This window comes from Grammomys surdaster, unplaced genomic scaffold (genome assembly GCF_004785775.1).
Source record: "Grammomys surdaster isolate TR1022 unplaced genomic scaffold, NIH_TR_1.0 100, whole genome shotgun sequence".
NCBI lineage: Eukaryota > Metazoa > Chordata > Mammalia > Rodentia > Muridae > Grammomys > Grammomys surdaster.
This window is the reverse complement of record NW_021604579.1, coordinates 12,337,924-12,352,944: the sequence shown is the minus strand read 5'-3', so window position 1 is coordinate 12,352,944 and position 15,021 is coordinate 12,337,924. Positions and strand designations below refer to the sequence as shown.

Genomic DNA, 15,021 nt, shown 5'->3' with positions numbered 1-15,021 from the left:
AGAGAGAGAGAGAGAGAGAGAGAGAGAGAGAGAGAGAGAGAGAGAGAAACAGAGGGAGAGAGACAGAGACAGAGAGGGAGAGAGGGAAAGAGGGAGAGAGAGTCACAGAAATGTGGGAAACATTGTTTTTCCATGCATGGGAATTTGCAGGGAGCAGTTTCTCTGAGACCTTAAAGTGCCTTTTATTTTATTCTTTGTAGTACTAGGAATTGAACCCCGGGCCCTTGAATGGGCTAAGTCAGTGCACTATCACTGAGATACACCTCCTGCCCTCCGGTGTCTTTCTAAAAAGTGTTACTTGTCCTTTTTTGTGGGGACAAGTGCTTACTCTGAACAAATCGGGCCTTTTATGAATAATGCTGCTGTATCATTATGTATTCCTATTTAATGGCTATCAAACCTGCAGCCATGCCCTCTAGGAGGCTACTTACAGAAAGAGGACGGTCTGTCCCTCATTAAGGCAGGCGGCTGATGTCTTGTTTTGTGGGTAACTATTTTGCTGTATCTACAGTTCAGGCTCAACCCATTATCTGTCACTTCTCCTTGTGTAAGTTTCTCCACCCATGCCTGCAGAATGCCAGGCCACCAAGCACATTAAGCCAATGCTCTATCATTGTACAAACCCATTTAAATCAATGGGCTGTGACCTTGGTACTGTTCTATTTGTATCAAGAAATGAGGGCATAGGTTTGGTAAGTGCAGAGATTTGCATCTTCTGATAGGAATTGATAATGACAGTATCAATGACAGGACACCTGACTTAGGAAGGGGAAGGACATATTGATGGCCGCTGCGTTGCCTGCTCCAGATTAAAGAGTAAGGATTCAAACCAGGAACTCTCAGATTTAGCCATTACTATAGCTTTGCTAATATCTCCCTAAGTGAACTGTTAGAAATATAATCACTAGGAAAGGAAAGATAGCTAGCTAATACTAGATATACTATCACTATATGTACACTAGTCTTGATGATGTGATTCAGATTTAAGAACCAAGCTGAAAGATGGGCATTGTAGCACACACCTTTAATCTTAGCACTTTAGAGGCAGAGGCAGATAAATCTGAATTTGAGGCCAGCCTGGTGAATTTGAGGGCTACATAGTTAGGTCCAGGTTATCCAAATCTATATAAAGAGACTCTGTTTACAAAAAAAAAACAAAACAAAACAAAACAAAACCCACCACCAACAACAACCACCAACAACAAAAGAGCAAAAACCCAAGCCAGAGGCCAGCTGTGGTAGTACACACTTGTAACTCTAGCATTCCAGAGGTAAGGGATGAAAGATCACAAGTTCAAGGTCAGAATGGGTACATAGTGTATTTAAAGCCACTCTAGGATACATAGCAAATGTGAGACCCTGGACTATGTATAGAATGAAACCCTGTCTCAGAAAAAATAAAGGCAAAAACCAAAGTGGAGCCCAGTTGCCTTGTAGGCACTGGCATTGTGGGCAGTGCACAGATCCATGAAGATAAAGACGTAGTGTCTGCACAAATTCTCACCTGAAGGCTAGGCAAGGCAACTCAATAGGAGAAAGAGGATCCCAAGAGCAGGCAAAATGGTCAGAGACACCCCACTCCCACTGTCATAAGTCCCACAAAAACATTAAGCCAACAAACCATAACATATATTCAGAGGACCTAGTGTAGACCCATGCAGATTCTGCAATTGCCAGTTCCGTCTCTGAGAGCCCCTATGAACCCTGCTATGTTGGACTGTGCCCCTCTGCCTTCCACAATTTCTCCTCCCCTCTTCAGGACCATTAAGGGGAGGGAGCTGATGGAGACGTCCAACCTGGGCTCTCTGCCTCAGCTCCTATCAGGTGGCTTTCCATTTTTGAGGATCCATTCCACAATAAGTGGCTCCCATTTCTTTGAGCCTGTGGTAAATCAGCACTTTGTAGAAAAAGTATCAGAGCAAAGCCATTGACTCATGAGCCAGAAAGGAAGGAAAAAAAACTGAGAACAGGCAAGGCCAGAGTCCCACAACACTCTCTAAGGACATGCCACCAAAGACCAAAGGATCTCTCACAAAACCCCACCTCTCAAAGATTCCAGAAGCTCCCGATGGTATCACCTTGGAGGTCAAGCTTTTGATATCAGTTTTTGGGAGACTTCCAACACACAGGCTCTGACATCCTGTCTCGAGAGCTGTATTGGATGATGGTTATGATCACCTAGGTTCTTGATAGTAATCATTACTGAGTCCACTTTAAATCCTTCCACAGTGCTGGACCACACTCTGCTTCACATGTCACAGTGCGTTTAGTTGTGTTACGGGTACAGGAAAAGCATCTGTAATCATGCCTGTGTTCACTAGCATTCCCCGCAGAAACTCCAACTAGCAGATGAGTGTTTATATTCAGAGTCATGGTCACAGAGAGTGGGAAAGCCCATTTTTAGTGAAGATTATATTTGTCCCAAGTTTTGTCAGGGTGTTGAAGTTGAATATACAACACACAGAGCCCTATGTTTGTTGTCCAAAACCAAAAAGAAAAAGAAAGGAAGAAAGAAAAGAAAAGTCAGGTCATTGCTGGAAGTTTAGTTTCAGTGAGCTGTGACAGTCTAGAGTATAATTTAGCAAGCATTCTCATGTAACTAGTCTTCAAGCCATACTTTAAGAATGCTTACACTTTATATCTGCTGAATGGAGCCACAGGAAATGATGACCCATCTAACCAAAGAAGAAGATTCAAATGCTGGAAAGATCCAGATGGTGAGAGCCATACTCCAACATCACTGTTTGCCCGAATAAGACAGTAAGACAAGTTACTTGACCTCTGAGCCTAAACGTCTCCATTTCCTTAGAATATCCCTGGCTTAAAGACCAAATGACCTGAGAAACTATTCTATATACATATAAGAAATGCCAGGGCTCTGGTGTTTATTAAATTCTTTAATTAGGGGGAAAACTGTGTGGATTAGGCCTGTATTTATCAGAAAAGGAAATGAAGAACTGCACTTTAGGAAGACTGTGGTCGAACCATCCCAGGGATTGTCCTTAATTTCTGGCTAGCCTGTGAAGTGCTGCCCAGAGCACCTCTTCCCACACTCTGACTGACCTGTTTTCATGCTTCATCGACTTTGTAACTAATGTGCGGTTATGAGCAGATTCTTGGTTCAAAGCAGTCACTTCAACTCTAGGATAAATTAATAAATAGCTCAAGATGATTTCTTCTATGATGTCACTTCCTCTGTGTGTATGTGTGTGTGTGTGTGTGTGTGTGAGAGAGAGAGAGAGAGAGAGAGAGAGAGAGAGAGAGAGAGGAACAGGGAAGTACAGGGGCTCACAATGAGGAGTATGTAATTCCAAAGAGGCCTAGGAGGGAGGTTTTGGGTTTTGGAATGCCAGGACATTGTGTGTCTTCCATGGTGAATGCAGGAAGCCCACCATGTGCTAAGGTAAGCGGGCCTCCTTGCATTCACTTAAAACACAGATTAACTGGCTCGGCTGGGGGTGACTCTCCTCATTGTTTAGGCTATAGCAACTCAAAGGACTAGAGTTCGTGAGGAGAGGGGCAAAGGAGGAGTCAGAAGTGCAAAGAAACAGGCAGGACAGAGTGAGAATACGCTAGCCAGTTAAGCAACTGCTATGAGTACTTCTTCATTCCTTTTATCTGACAGTTGCTGCCCGAAAATAAATTTTTTATCAACATTTATGGGCTTCCATCTTCTCTTCCCAAGGATAAGACTATCCTAATTAGTAATTTTCTCTGTTTCTTCTACAAAATACTCATCTCTAATTAATTTTTAAGTTAAAATTGCTGTTCACATTACACTATACTTGAACTTTTCTCAGAACACTTAACCTCCAAAATAAAGTGTTGGTTTGAACAGCTGCTTCAGACAGATCCAGAGTAAGACACGGTCTGAACAGGCTCTCTCCTCTGACAGCCTCTCTGGATTGTAGCTTCTGGGTACATAGCATGATACAAACCAGTTTTTTTTTAAATTTTCTAGAAACTACCTTTAAAACATGAAATCGGGGGGCTGGAGAGATGGCTCAGACAGTAAAGTGTTTGCCACGAAAGCATGAGGATCTGAGTTCAGGTCCCTGGCATTCACCTTAAAAAAGCCAGGTGTTAGGGGGGAAGGAGAGACAGTGAAGAAGCCTGTGGATCCTAGGACTTGAGTGGTGGCTCTCAGCTGTCTGTAACTCCCATTCCAGGGAATTCAAATGGCACACATGCACACACGTGGACATACACATACACACAAAAACTATAAAAAATTTTATTTTCAAAGCTTGGTGTGTCAGTGCACACCTGCTATTGCACTGGGAAGAAAAGAAAAAAAGAAAAAAAGAGTGGATCCCCGGAATTTTCTAGGAATCACTGGCCTGCCAGTCTAGCAAGCTCCAGGTTCATTGAGAGTCACTGTTTCAAACAGGAGGGCGGACACTGAACTTCTGTCCACACACATAAGCACACACGCCCTCCCTTGCACGCACAGGCATGTGCAAGGTCACGGTTATGTCTGCACATATACATACACACCAAGAAATAAAGAAATTAACCCAAGATAATGTAATCATTTTGACCAAAGTTAATATGAATATTATGAACATGTGTTTTACATTTAAAGGACATTTCAATTTGGGTAAGCTACTGATAGCTCTATCAGTAGCTGTCATAGCTGGGGTAGGTCAGTTCAAGTTTGGAATCCTCCCTTTTGAAGCTTAGGGTGAACAACCTCTCACTTTGAACTTTGATTTCTATTGGATATTTGAACTCCCACATATCTTCATTTATCCATTGGTCAACGCACGGTGTGTCTACAATGTCCTAGTCATTATGCCACAAACTGGAAATACAAAAGTGCTGTAATAACAAGGCGTTGTTTGCCCTAAAGCTCCATCCGTAGGAGGGAGAGACACACAAAGGGACAATTATACAAAAATGGAGAGAACTGTGAGCCTCTGAAGGAAGTGCATAAACTTGGCTTTAGAGGTGGTACCTCCGGGATCTCTAGGCTGTGTAGTGTTTTAGCTCGGTGAAACAATGGGAAAGAACATTCTAGGGACAGATTCACCGAAGACAGCGCTATAAAGGATGGAAGAAAGGAGTGCCCAAGTGTGTGTCTGGACAAAGGTGGAAAGGGAGGGAATCAGGAAAGACACGTGAAGCAGAGAAGGTCCTGGGACGTGAAGACAGGTTTGAAAAGTAAATATTTTGAGCTTCCTCCTGTTCAGGGAAAGTGTAAATACCATTGGACTTAAGCTTCTGGCAAGGTCAGAGGCTGTTCCATAGCCTGGGCCTGGTTGCTCTGCAAGGCCAGGGCCACGTGCTAGGTTCTCACTCAATCTAGGGCTGCCATGCCGCCTTGAAGCTCTTGCTTTCTGTCTCCAGGCCTCCATCCACTTTGGCTTCAGCATGGAAGAATGCCATCAACGCCTCTGTGCTTTTTAAATTACTCGACAGGTGGAATTCACCATCGTGTATAAAAAAATGGGGGGGGGGGGTCCCAACTACCCACGATCCAGAACTACTAAGGGAGTAGTTTAAATGCATTTACGGTAAACGCCTTGAAAATTGAAAGGATTCCCCCTCCTGGCCATGTGCCTACGGAGTGACTTGACCTACCCGGGTCAAGGCCAGAGACTCTCCTGCAGGGTGGTTGTCTGGAGCGCCTCCCACCCTGGGGAGGTAACCCAATGCACGAGTGCTTGACCTGTGTCCACCGCAGGCGCCACCGGAGATCAAAGGTGGTCCCGCTGCCTCCAGAGCGACAACCCCAAGTCCCGCCAAGCCGGCCGCTGGACAACCCTATCAGCGCGCCCCCCATCCCAGGTCAGCCCCTCCTCGCGCGCCGGCTAGAAGAGGGTGGAGCAGCCTGGCTCCCGCAGCCAATGAACGCAGCGGTTCCCTGGTCCGATCCCCGGCGCGGCTCACCATTGGTCGCTGCCTGGGTCTCGGCCCACCGAACCTTGGCGACCCAAGCCAATCGCGAGGCGGCGGGCCCGACTTACAGGCTCCCGGGGCGGTGGCGGCAGGCGCTGAGCCGGCGGAGCGCGGAGCGGGCGACGGTGACGGGCGGCGCGAGCCCGCACCCTCCCGTGCGGCGCGCCGCGACACCATGGAGCCTGCCGTGTCGCTGGCGGTGTGCGCTCTGCTCTTTCTGCTCTGGGTGCGAGTGAAGGGGCTGGAGTTCGTTCTCATCCACCAGCGCTGGGTGTTCGTGTGCCTCTTCCTGCTGCCGCTCTCGCTGATCTTCGACATCTACTACTACGTGCGCGCCTGGGTGGTGTTCAAGCTGAGCAGTGCGCCGCGCCTGCACGAGCAGCGCGTGCGGGACATCCAGAAACAGGTGAGTGGCGCGGGGCGCGGCTGTGCGCCAGGGTAGCGGTTCGCTGGGCGACGGGGGCGTGTGTGGGGCTGGAGGAACGGGCGTGGGAGGGGGATCGCAAAGGACCGGGCGTGTGATGGGGGAAGGGACTGCCCGAGGATGAGACGGAATCAGCAAAAGCACCGGGGCAACAAACAGAACCCTACTCCTAGGCTTATAGAGGGGCCGCTAGGTGCAGGGCATGCGCAGTGCCTGGAAAACGAGGGACCCTAAATCTTCGGGAGGTGCGCGACAGTCAGGTAACTCATCAGCCCCCCGCATTCCAGAGGAGGAATGGCCTCTGGGAGGTGATGCTGGGAAATGAGGTAGGGGGAGATCCAAGTGGAGAGATTGGTTGAGCAATGGTAGGGAGGCTGAGGAGCACAGTCACGAGAGGAAAAAGGTTAGAAAGTCAGTTTGGAGGAGCATTATGCTGGGAAAGACGTGAAAGTTTGTTTTGCGGGCCGAGGTGCCTCGGATCCCTTTACAATCGAGGATTAGAAAGAGAAGGCAGAGTCAGCCCTCAATTCCATGTGGCGTCCCAGACTCTGGATGTGCGGTGATTTTGCACCCAGATGTAGTCGTCCCAGTAAGTAGATGAGGAGTTCACATAGGCCAGCCAGCACCTAGGCTAAGACTTCTTCGCGGTGAAGCTTCTTCCCCCATCCAGGGCTAGCATGGGCTCCCTCTGCTCCTCCTTACATTCCTCTCTAACTTGGCATCAGGCTGCAGAGAGCGTCTGCTTCCTGCTGCTGCCCTCATGGCACCCTCTTGTTCTATTTACTTCATGCTGTATGCTGCAGACCGAGCGCCTCAGGTTTAGCTTGAGGAGCAGGGAGACTGACCTCCAGACCAGAAGACCTTGCCCAATGCGAGATGCAGAGTGCAGTGATCAGAAGTACTTTACACCACCATCCTGGGTTATGCAGTTCACAGTCTCTGCTGTCTTCCACCCCCAGCTGCACCGTGTTTCCTGGGTCTACCTGGAGGTTCTATTTCCCTTTTACCTGCTTGATGCCCAGTGAGCTCCAGAGGACAGGGACTGTTATCTCCCAGTCCCCTTGGGGCAGGAGTATATTAGTGAGTGGTTGTTAACCTAAACTAAATGGAAGCATGTGCAGGAAGCAGGGAACAATGGGCCGGTCACGCTGTACCTGTGCCATTCGTGTGTGCAATTTAAAGTCCATGGCCTCCTTGGTGTCTGGTACCTGTTTTACTAAAATGAGGTTCCAGCTCTGATTCATGTGCCCAGGACAACACAACTGGTAAATAAGGCAGGCAGTCAACATTGGTAAGAGTCTGAGCTCTCAGCTCCCTCAGCCTCGGGTCTGTATCCCATCCCATCCCATGCTCTGGTTTTGTTGGCTCATGTAGAGTTTCTTACCGGAACTTCCTGAGTAGTTACCTACTTGTTGGACCCTTCCTGCCTCTCTTGAGAATTGAACAAAGAACTTTTTACCCCCAGGCTTTGCTTCTCTGTCCCAAATCCAATCAATGTTCCAGGCTTGATAGTTTCTGCCTGTGTGATCCAGCAGCGGCACCACTAATCCACTCACTCACACTCTGTTTACATAAAGTCTCCAACTGCAGGGTCAGACAGAGCTGGGTGGTCTTGGAATTCACCCTTTGTCTTCCCACCGCCTACTCCTAGTAGTGCCTTTCTGCCAGATTGAATAAGAGGAAAGCCCCTCCCCACCCTGAGCCCTTCATCTGACAGCTCCAGGGCAGCCAACTGACCCTTGACTAGACTCTGGTAAAACTTAGTTGAAGCTGGTTTGAATCAAAAGTATACTAGCTTGTATCCTGAACGCCATCTACCTGCTGGATGCCCTGTGAGTTCTCAAAGACAGAGGCTGTTCTCTGACAGCTCCCCTTGGGGCCAGAGTGTGTTAGTGAGTGCCAGTTGTGTTAGGAGTACGGCTGGCTGAGCCATAGCTGAACCCAGAACCCCTACCCCATCTAGCTTCATCCTGCCTGCCTTTCTTGGCTCTTCCTTCCCCTGAGTTGGCTCCATTCTCGTGGGGTGCTGTTTTCCTGTGGAATCCCCAACACTATCTTGCTTAGATCCAGCCGGTGTTGTCACAACCTCAGCAAAGAGAGAGTGCCCCTCCTGGAACCAGACCCAGGGGCTTGCCTGCTGGGATCACAGTCCCATTCCTAAAACTGTCACTGTGGCCAGCAGGGTACAGTCGGCCTGGGTGGAGGGGAGAGAAATCACTAGAAGCAGAAGAGGAAATGGGTTGGTGCTTGGATGCTCTGGCCTCTGCCACCAGTCACAGCTGCCTGTCTGTCTTCAGGGACAAGATAGCTTCCTCTGTTCCTCTGTTCCTTGCTAGTGCATCACTCTCTGTACCCTTCCCGATCCGGTGTGGAAGTTTTGCCGAAGTCGTTGCTTCCATTGGCTGGCTGCTCCTTCCCTGCCCACTCTCCCTGTCACATTGGTACATGAGTTAGCGTGTGGGGATGCTGACGACAGGCATCCACTTGGCACGGAATATGCTTCATAAGTAGCTCTTCTTCCATGGACTAAGCCCATCTGTCTTCCAGCTCTGTCTTTTTGGCCCTGTGGTTGTTCAGTCCTGACTATGAATCTAGGTCTTGTCAGTCATGGGGGTGTATGACCTCATACAGGCTATTTTGCCTGGGTTTCCTCATCTGCAAAAGGGGGTGGGGGTCACCCAACCTCCTGAGATTAAAAGATCTAACAAGACAATGTACAGTAGGTGCCTCCTTGGGTGATTGTACAGTGGAGATGATAATCACGTTAATAATTGCTCTGTTACTGCTAAAAAGCCTTTCCTGGACTTTCCACGTAATGTCTTTGGAGTACTCTAACTGTTCTCTAGTTCTTTTTTGCTTTCTTCCTTGTGAGTCTCCCTAGCTCACAAGGTCAGCAGAACAGCCAGTGTATTGTTATCGCACAGAGAAAGCCCAGAGAGCATCCCCATCCTCTCCATTGGTGCCCAGATAAAGCCGTTTTCCTCTGCTCCCTCATCCTGAAGGAGGGCTGTGAGCCCCTCTGGGAATCCCAGATGGAGCCATCTGAGTCTTGTCCTCTGGTTGCAGGTTCGGGAATGGAAGGAACAGGGCAGTAAGACCTTCATGTGCACGGGCCGTCCGGGCTGGCTCACTGTCTCACTACGCGTTGGAAAGTACAAGAAGACTCATAAGAACATCATGATCAATCTGATGGACATTCTGGAGGTAGACACCAAGAAACAGGTGAGGGGGCTGGGGTCACAGCTCGGTGGTAGAGCGTTCACGTTTACCTAGCATTGTGCAAGGCCCTGGGTTCAATCCCAAGTACTACTCTCCCTCCCCTCCCCTCCGAAAAAGGGAACAAAACCAGGCGAGCACATGCTGTACTCTGGCTCTGGGAACAGGTAAAAACTGCCCCTGGTGTGAGTGACTCACAGGGAAATGAGTTCAGTCAGTGACATCCCAGAGTAGACAGGGCCAAGGCCATCAGGAGAGGCTCTACCTCCCATTGTTGTCCTCCCAAGCGCCACAGCTGCTAGGAGGAGAGCCTGCCTATAGCCAGCCATGCAAGCTGAGAACTCCAGGAAGTCTCTTGACTGCCTTAGTTCTATAAGAAAAAAATAGGGATGGAGAAATCACAGGCAAAAATGAGACAAAAGGACCCTGTTTATCCATCCTGGTAAGAAGGTGTGCTGGTAGGCTGCGAAGGAAGCAGGAGAGGGGAACTTGGTATAGGCTTGTTGGTTGGATATCCCAAAAGTACACACACTCCTTGCCACTGCCACCCACTGCTCACACACACACACAGACACACACACACACACACACACACATACACACACACATATTCTTAATGCTTCTGGGCCTTTTAGCTAAGATAAAGTGTAGACATTCTTCTTTTCAACACACAGCTTAAGGAAAATGGAATTCAGCTTCCCTGTAATTAGAGATCTCCAGCGCAGAGATTTGTTTTACACTTTTATTTTGATAGAACATTGCATTATCCAGCAGCAGGAGCAGCACTGACTACAAAGTGTCCGCCTGATGACATTTCATCAGTGTGAGACCTTGACCAAAGTACTTGTGTCACTGTGCCTTCAATGATACAGCATTGTTGACATTACCTGGCACAGTAAACCGCACATATTTAAAGTGTGCAGTTGGGTAATAAATTTTGACATGAGTTTTGACATGATTGCATCAGTGAAACCATTATCAAAATACAGAACGTACCTCACAGCCTTAAAAATTTACTCATCTTTGTATTTCTTTCTCTAAACCCCTCCCTGCCCAGTCCACCCACAGCCTCTGGTTAGCAGTGTTCTGCTTCTGTCGTTATAACTGAGTGTTGACTTTGGATACTATTGAAAAAAATCATTTAGTGCGTACTTCTTTGGTCTGGGTTCTCTAATGAGTATTCTAAGATGCATCCATATTAATGTCCCTGGTACATACTGTTTTGCTGCTACATAGTATGCTTTGCATGATCAGCCTGCTTAGTCATTTACCTGCTGATGGATGTCCCTGCCATTTCCACTTTGAGGCTGTTACAAAATAAGTGGTTAAAACCCTTTTGGACAGGCTTTCTATAGACATGTAAGGTATTTCTTTAGAGCTGGAGAGCTGGCTGGGCTTTTTCAGGGGACCTGTGTTCAGTTCCTGTCTTTGATGCCAGGCAGCTCACAATGCTTACAACTCCAGCTCCAGGGGGGCCAGTGGATACCCCTGAGTTCCACCACACATATACACATAGTTTAAACACATAAAAATAAAACAGAGACCGGAGAGATGACTCAGTTAAAGCTGTGTACTGTGCGTGTAAAGGACCCAAGTTTGGTTCCTGGCACCTACATCAAGGGGTTCACTACCACCTGTAACCCCAGCTCTGGATATAAAGCTTCTTGCTTCCCCAGGGCACCTGCATAACATGTACACACACACACACACACACACACACACACACACACACACATATTTTAAAATAAGAAATCTACAGCACTTGGGAGGCAGAGGCAGGCGGATTTCTGAGTTCGAGGCTAGCCTGGTCTACCGAGTGAGTTCCAGGACAGCCCGGGCTATACAGAGAAACCCTGTCTCGGAAAAAAAAAAAAGAAATCTAAAAATATAAAATAAAAGTAATCTTTAAAAGTCTTTACTTGGGCAAATGCCTAGGAGTAGAACGGCCACTCCCACGACAGGCAGATGTTTACTTACGTTTAAGGAGACAGTCAGGTTGTTTTCCTAAGGAGTAGCTTCACTTTACAGTGCCATGGGTAGTGCGTGCCTGCTGCTACATATTGCTGAATCTGTTGTAGCTGGTCTTGATTTTACCCATTCTCAGGGTGAGATGGGGTGGCGTCTCCTTGCAGTGACTGAAGACCCTGGTCACCCTTCTGTACTAGCCACTGTCATGTTGTCTTTGGTGAGGCTCATATCTTTTGCTAATTTTTTAAAATCCAAAATCATTCCATATTGTCTCCTAGCCCGTGGCTTGTCTTTTGAAAATCAGAATTTTACCACCCATGCGGGGAATGTGGAAATCAGAAGACGGTTTCAGGAATAATAAATTCTCTCCTTCCATCTTACAGGGTCAGGCTTGGTGACAAGTGTCTATCTACTGAGCCATCTTACCCTCCCTAAAATACTTCTTGATTTCCCTTTTGCTATGTGTTTTGACCTTAGGTTATTACAAGGATGTTAACTTTCCAAATATTTAGCAACATCTTTCTATCTTGGACTTCTAGTTTAATTTAGCTGTTGCCAGAAAATTGAATGCTTTCAACTTTTTAAAGAGAAAAAAAATAACAACAGACTGTGTGTGTGTACACATGTGTATATATACTCACGTGAATGAGCTGTTTGAGAGTGACAAATGTCAACTAGGTCTCATTGCTCATCGGCTTGCCCAAATCTGCCCTTACAGCTCTGTCACTTACTTCTCTCTGATACTAGACATAAACAAATATGTTTGTTTAAAATGTCTTTTTTTTTTCTTTTTTTTTTTTGGTTTTTGGTTTTTTGAGACAGGGTTTCTCTGTGTAGCCCTGGCTGTCCTGGAACTCACTCTGTAGACCAGACTGGCCTCGAACTCAGAAATGCACCTGCCTCTGCCTCCCAAGTGCTGGGATTAAAGGCGTGCGCCACCACTGCCCGGCAATGCTAGTCTCTCATTAGACTAGCCATGGCATGATTTGTATTTTTTTTTAAATATTTACTGTTGAACTAGCATAGTGTGTTTGTCTTACTTTTTTTATTTTTTTATTTGTCTTGATTTTTTTTATTCAGTCTGGCAGCCTCTGTCTTTTTCTTTTTTTTTTTTTAATTTATTTGTGTTATGTATATGAGCCCACTGTAGCTGTCTTCGGACACACCAGAAGACACCAGATCTTGTTACCAGAAGACACCAGATCTTGTTACAGGTGGTTGTGAGCCACCATGTGGTTGCTGGGAATTGAACTCAGGACCTCTGGAAGAGCAGTCAGAGCCACTCTCTGAGCCATCTTAACCACTGAGCCATCTCTCCATCCCCTCTGTCTTTTAATTGCGACTGTGAGACCATTTGCATCTACTGTCCTTACTTGCTGTGGCGCCTTCAGTCTGTCACGTGTGGTCTATTTATGTACACTTTTTCCTTGTTCCTTTTTCTTCCCCATGTTCTCATCTTAGTGAGTCTGTGCTAGTATCTTTCTGGCTTGCTGTGCTAGCATCCTTTCTGACTTGCTGTGCTAGCATCCTTTCTGGCTTGCTGTGCTAGCATCCTTTCTGACATCTTTCTGTAGCTCTGCCTGGGGGTTTCCAGTATACATGTTCCTGAAAGCAGTGATGTTACCTCACTTCACACATGGTGTAAATATCTTATGATGATATATTTCTGTTTCCTTCCTGCCACCTTTTCTACTATTCTGTACATTTTTCTTAGCTCCACACTGTATTATATCATTATTTTGTTGCCTAGTAAAGGAATTTAAATATAAGAACATCTGTTTGTCTGTAGAGTTACTGTCTTTTCACTTTATTCTAGAGATTTATGTCTGTTCATTGTTTTCCTTTTGCTCAAAAGACCTCTTAACATTTCTTGTATACATGACAACTTATATAAATATGTATTCTTTCAGTACTTTAAAGAAGTTATTCCACTACTTTTGTTTGCATCATTTCTAGCAAGAACTCTGTCAGGAGTTTTTGTTTTAATGTATTTTTTTAATGTGTCTGTCTATGCACACATGTGTGTGCCTCTCCCAAGAGGCCAGAAAAGGGCATCAGATCCTGAAGTTCCAGGTGGTTGTAAGCTGCCCAACATGAATGCTGGAAATTAAACTCAGAGTTGGGCTTAATGGCTTAAGCCACGACCGAGGCAGGTGGATGGATCTCTGAGGTTAAGACCAGCCTGGCCTGCAGAAGGAGTTCCAGGACAGCCAGGGCTACACAGGGAAACCCTGTCTGGAAAAAATAGGAAAGGAATATATAGGAAAATGAAGATGGAGGGAGGGAGGGATAGCAGCCCTCTTAATAGGTTTTCCTCTCTCTTTTCAGCTGTTGAGACATTTTCTTAATCACTAGGTTTGGGTAATTTTATTATGAAGGTTTTTTGCTACTGTTTTCTTCATCATTCTTGGGTTTAAATTTTGTAAAGTTTTTACTGATTGTAGAAAGTTTAAGGGCTTTTTTTTCCCCTGCCTTCTTTTTCCTCTCCTTCTTTGGGGACTGCTATTACAGGTATATTAGGCCTTTTTAACTTGTTCAAGTTATTTTACTTTAGATGGTTTCTATTACCATAAATATAAGTCCACTGTATCTTTCATTTCAGACACTGGGTCTTGCTAATATTTTTGTTTACTTATGTATGTATGTATGTGTATGTATGTATGTATTGTGTACAGATGCATATGCTGTGACATACATGTGAAGGTCAGAGAACTATTTTCTTTTCTTTTTTTTTTGTTTTGTTTGTTTGTTTTTCGAGACAGGGTTTCTCTGTGTAGTTCTGGCTGTCCTGGAACTCACTCTGTAGACCAGGGTGGCCTCAAACTCAGAAATCCGCCTGCCTCTGCCTCCCAAGTGCTGGGATTAAAGGCGTGCACCACCACTGCCCTGCTGAGAACCATTTTCAAAAGTATAAATTTCTGGAGACTGACCTCAGGTCTTCTGGCTTGCAAGGCACGTTCTTTATTCTCTGAGCCCTCTTGCTGGCCCTGAAGTTTAACAATTTGAATAAGGAGAATCCAGTTGATTTATCTGATTACTAATTCTATTGTCTGTCAGTTCTAGGTCTGTGTTACTTGGTGGATTTTTCTCATCATTATGGGCTGTATTTTCCTGTCTTTTTGCATGCCTGTAACTTTTAATTGGACTGTTAGGGCACTCTGACCTTTTCCTAGGGGTGTTGGCTATTGCATTCCTGCATGTCTTGAGGTTTTATTTCCAGGAGGCGGCTATATTTCTTGGCAACAATTTGATCCTGTTGGGTCGTGATTTTCTTGAAATGGACCAGAGTACCATTTAATCTGGGTTAATTGTTCCCTGCTACTGAGGCAAACCATTCTCAGGACCTGCTCAACACCACAGGAATCAATTTTTTCAGGCTGGCTTATGGGAATAGGTACTATGTCCTACCCTGGATGACATCCTGGCTTCTTTACCTGTAATCGTCTCTTCGGATTCTGTTCCCTGGCCTCAGCCTCAGCCTCAGCCTCAGCCTCAGCCTCAGCCTCAGCCTC

At 46.3% G+C, this 15,021-nt stretch overlaps 1 protein-coding gene across 1 annotated transcript in view; it reads left to right on the top strand.

Annotated features, from left to right (window-relative positions):
• The first annotated feature begins 6,045 nt into the window (after window positions 1-6,045).
• Dhcr24 (24-dehydrocholesterol reductase) overlaps window positions 6,046-15,021 on the top strand; it is a 29,226-nt gene continuing 20,250 nt past the window's right edge. Inside the window, exons 1-2 of the mRNA XM_028786076.1 lie at window positions 6,046-6,307; window positions 9,392-9,547. Of these exons, the coding sequence (XP_028641909.1) occupies window positions 6,077-6,307; window positions 9,392-9,547 (387 nt within the window). The 5' untranslated portion in view covers window positions 6,046-6,076. The remainder of the gene's footprint in view (window positions 6,308-9,391; window positions 9,548-15,021) is intronic.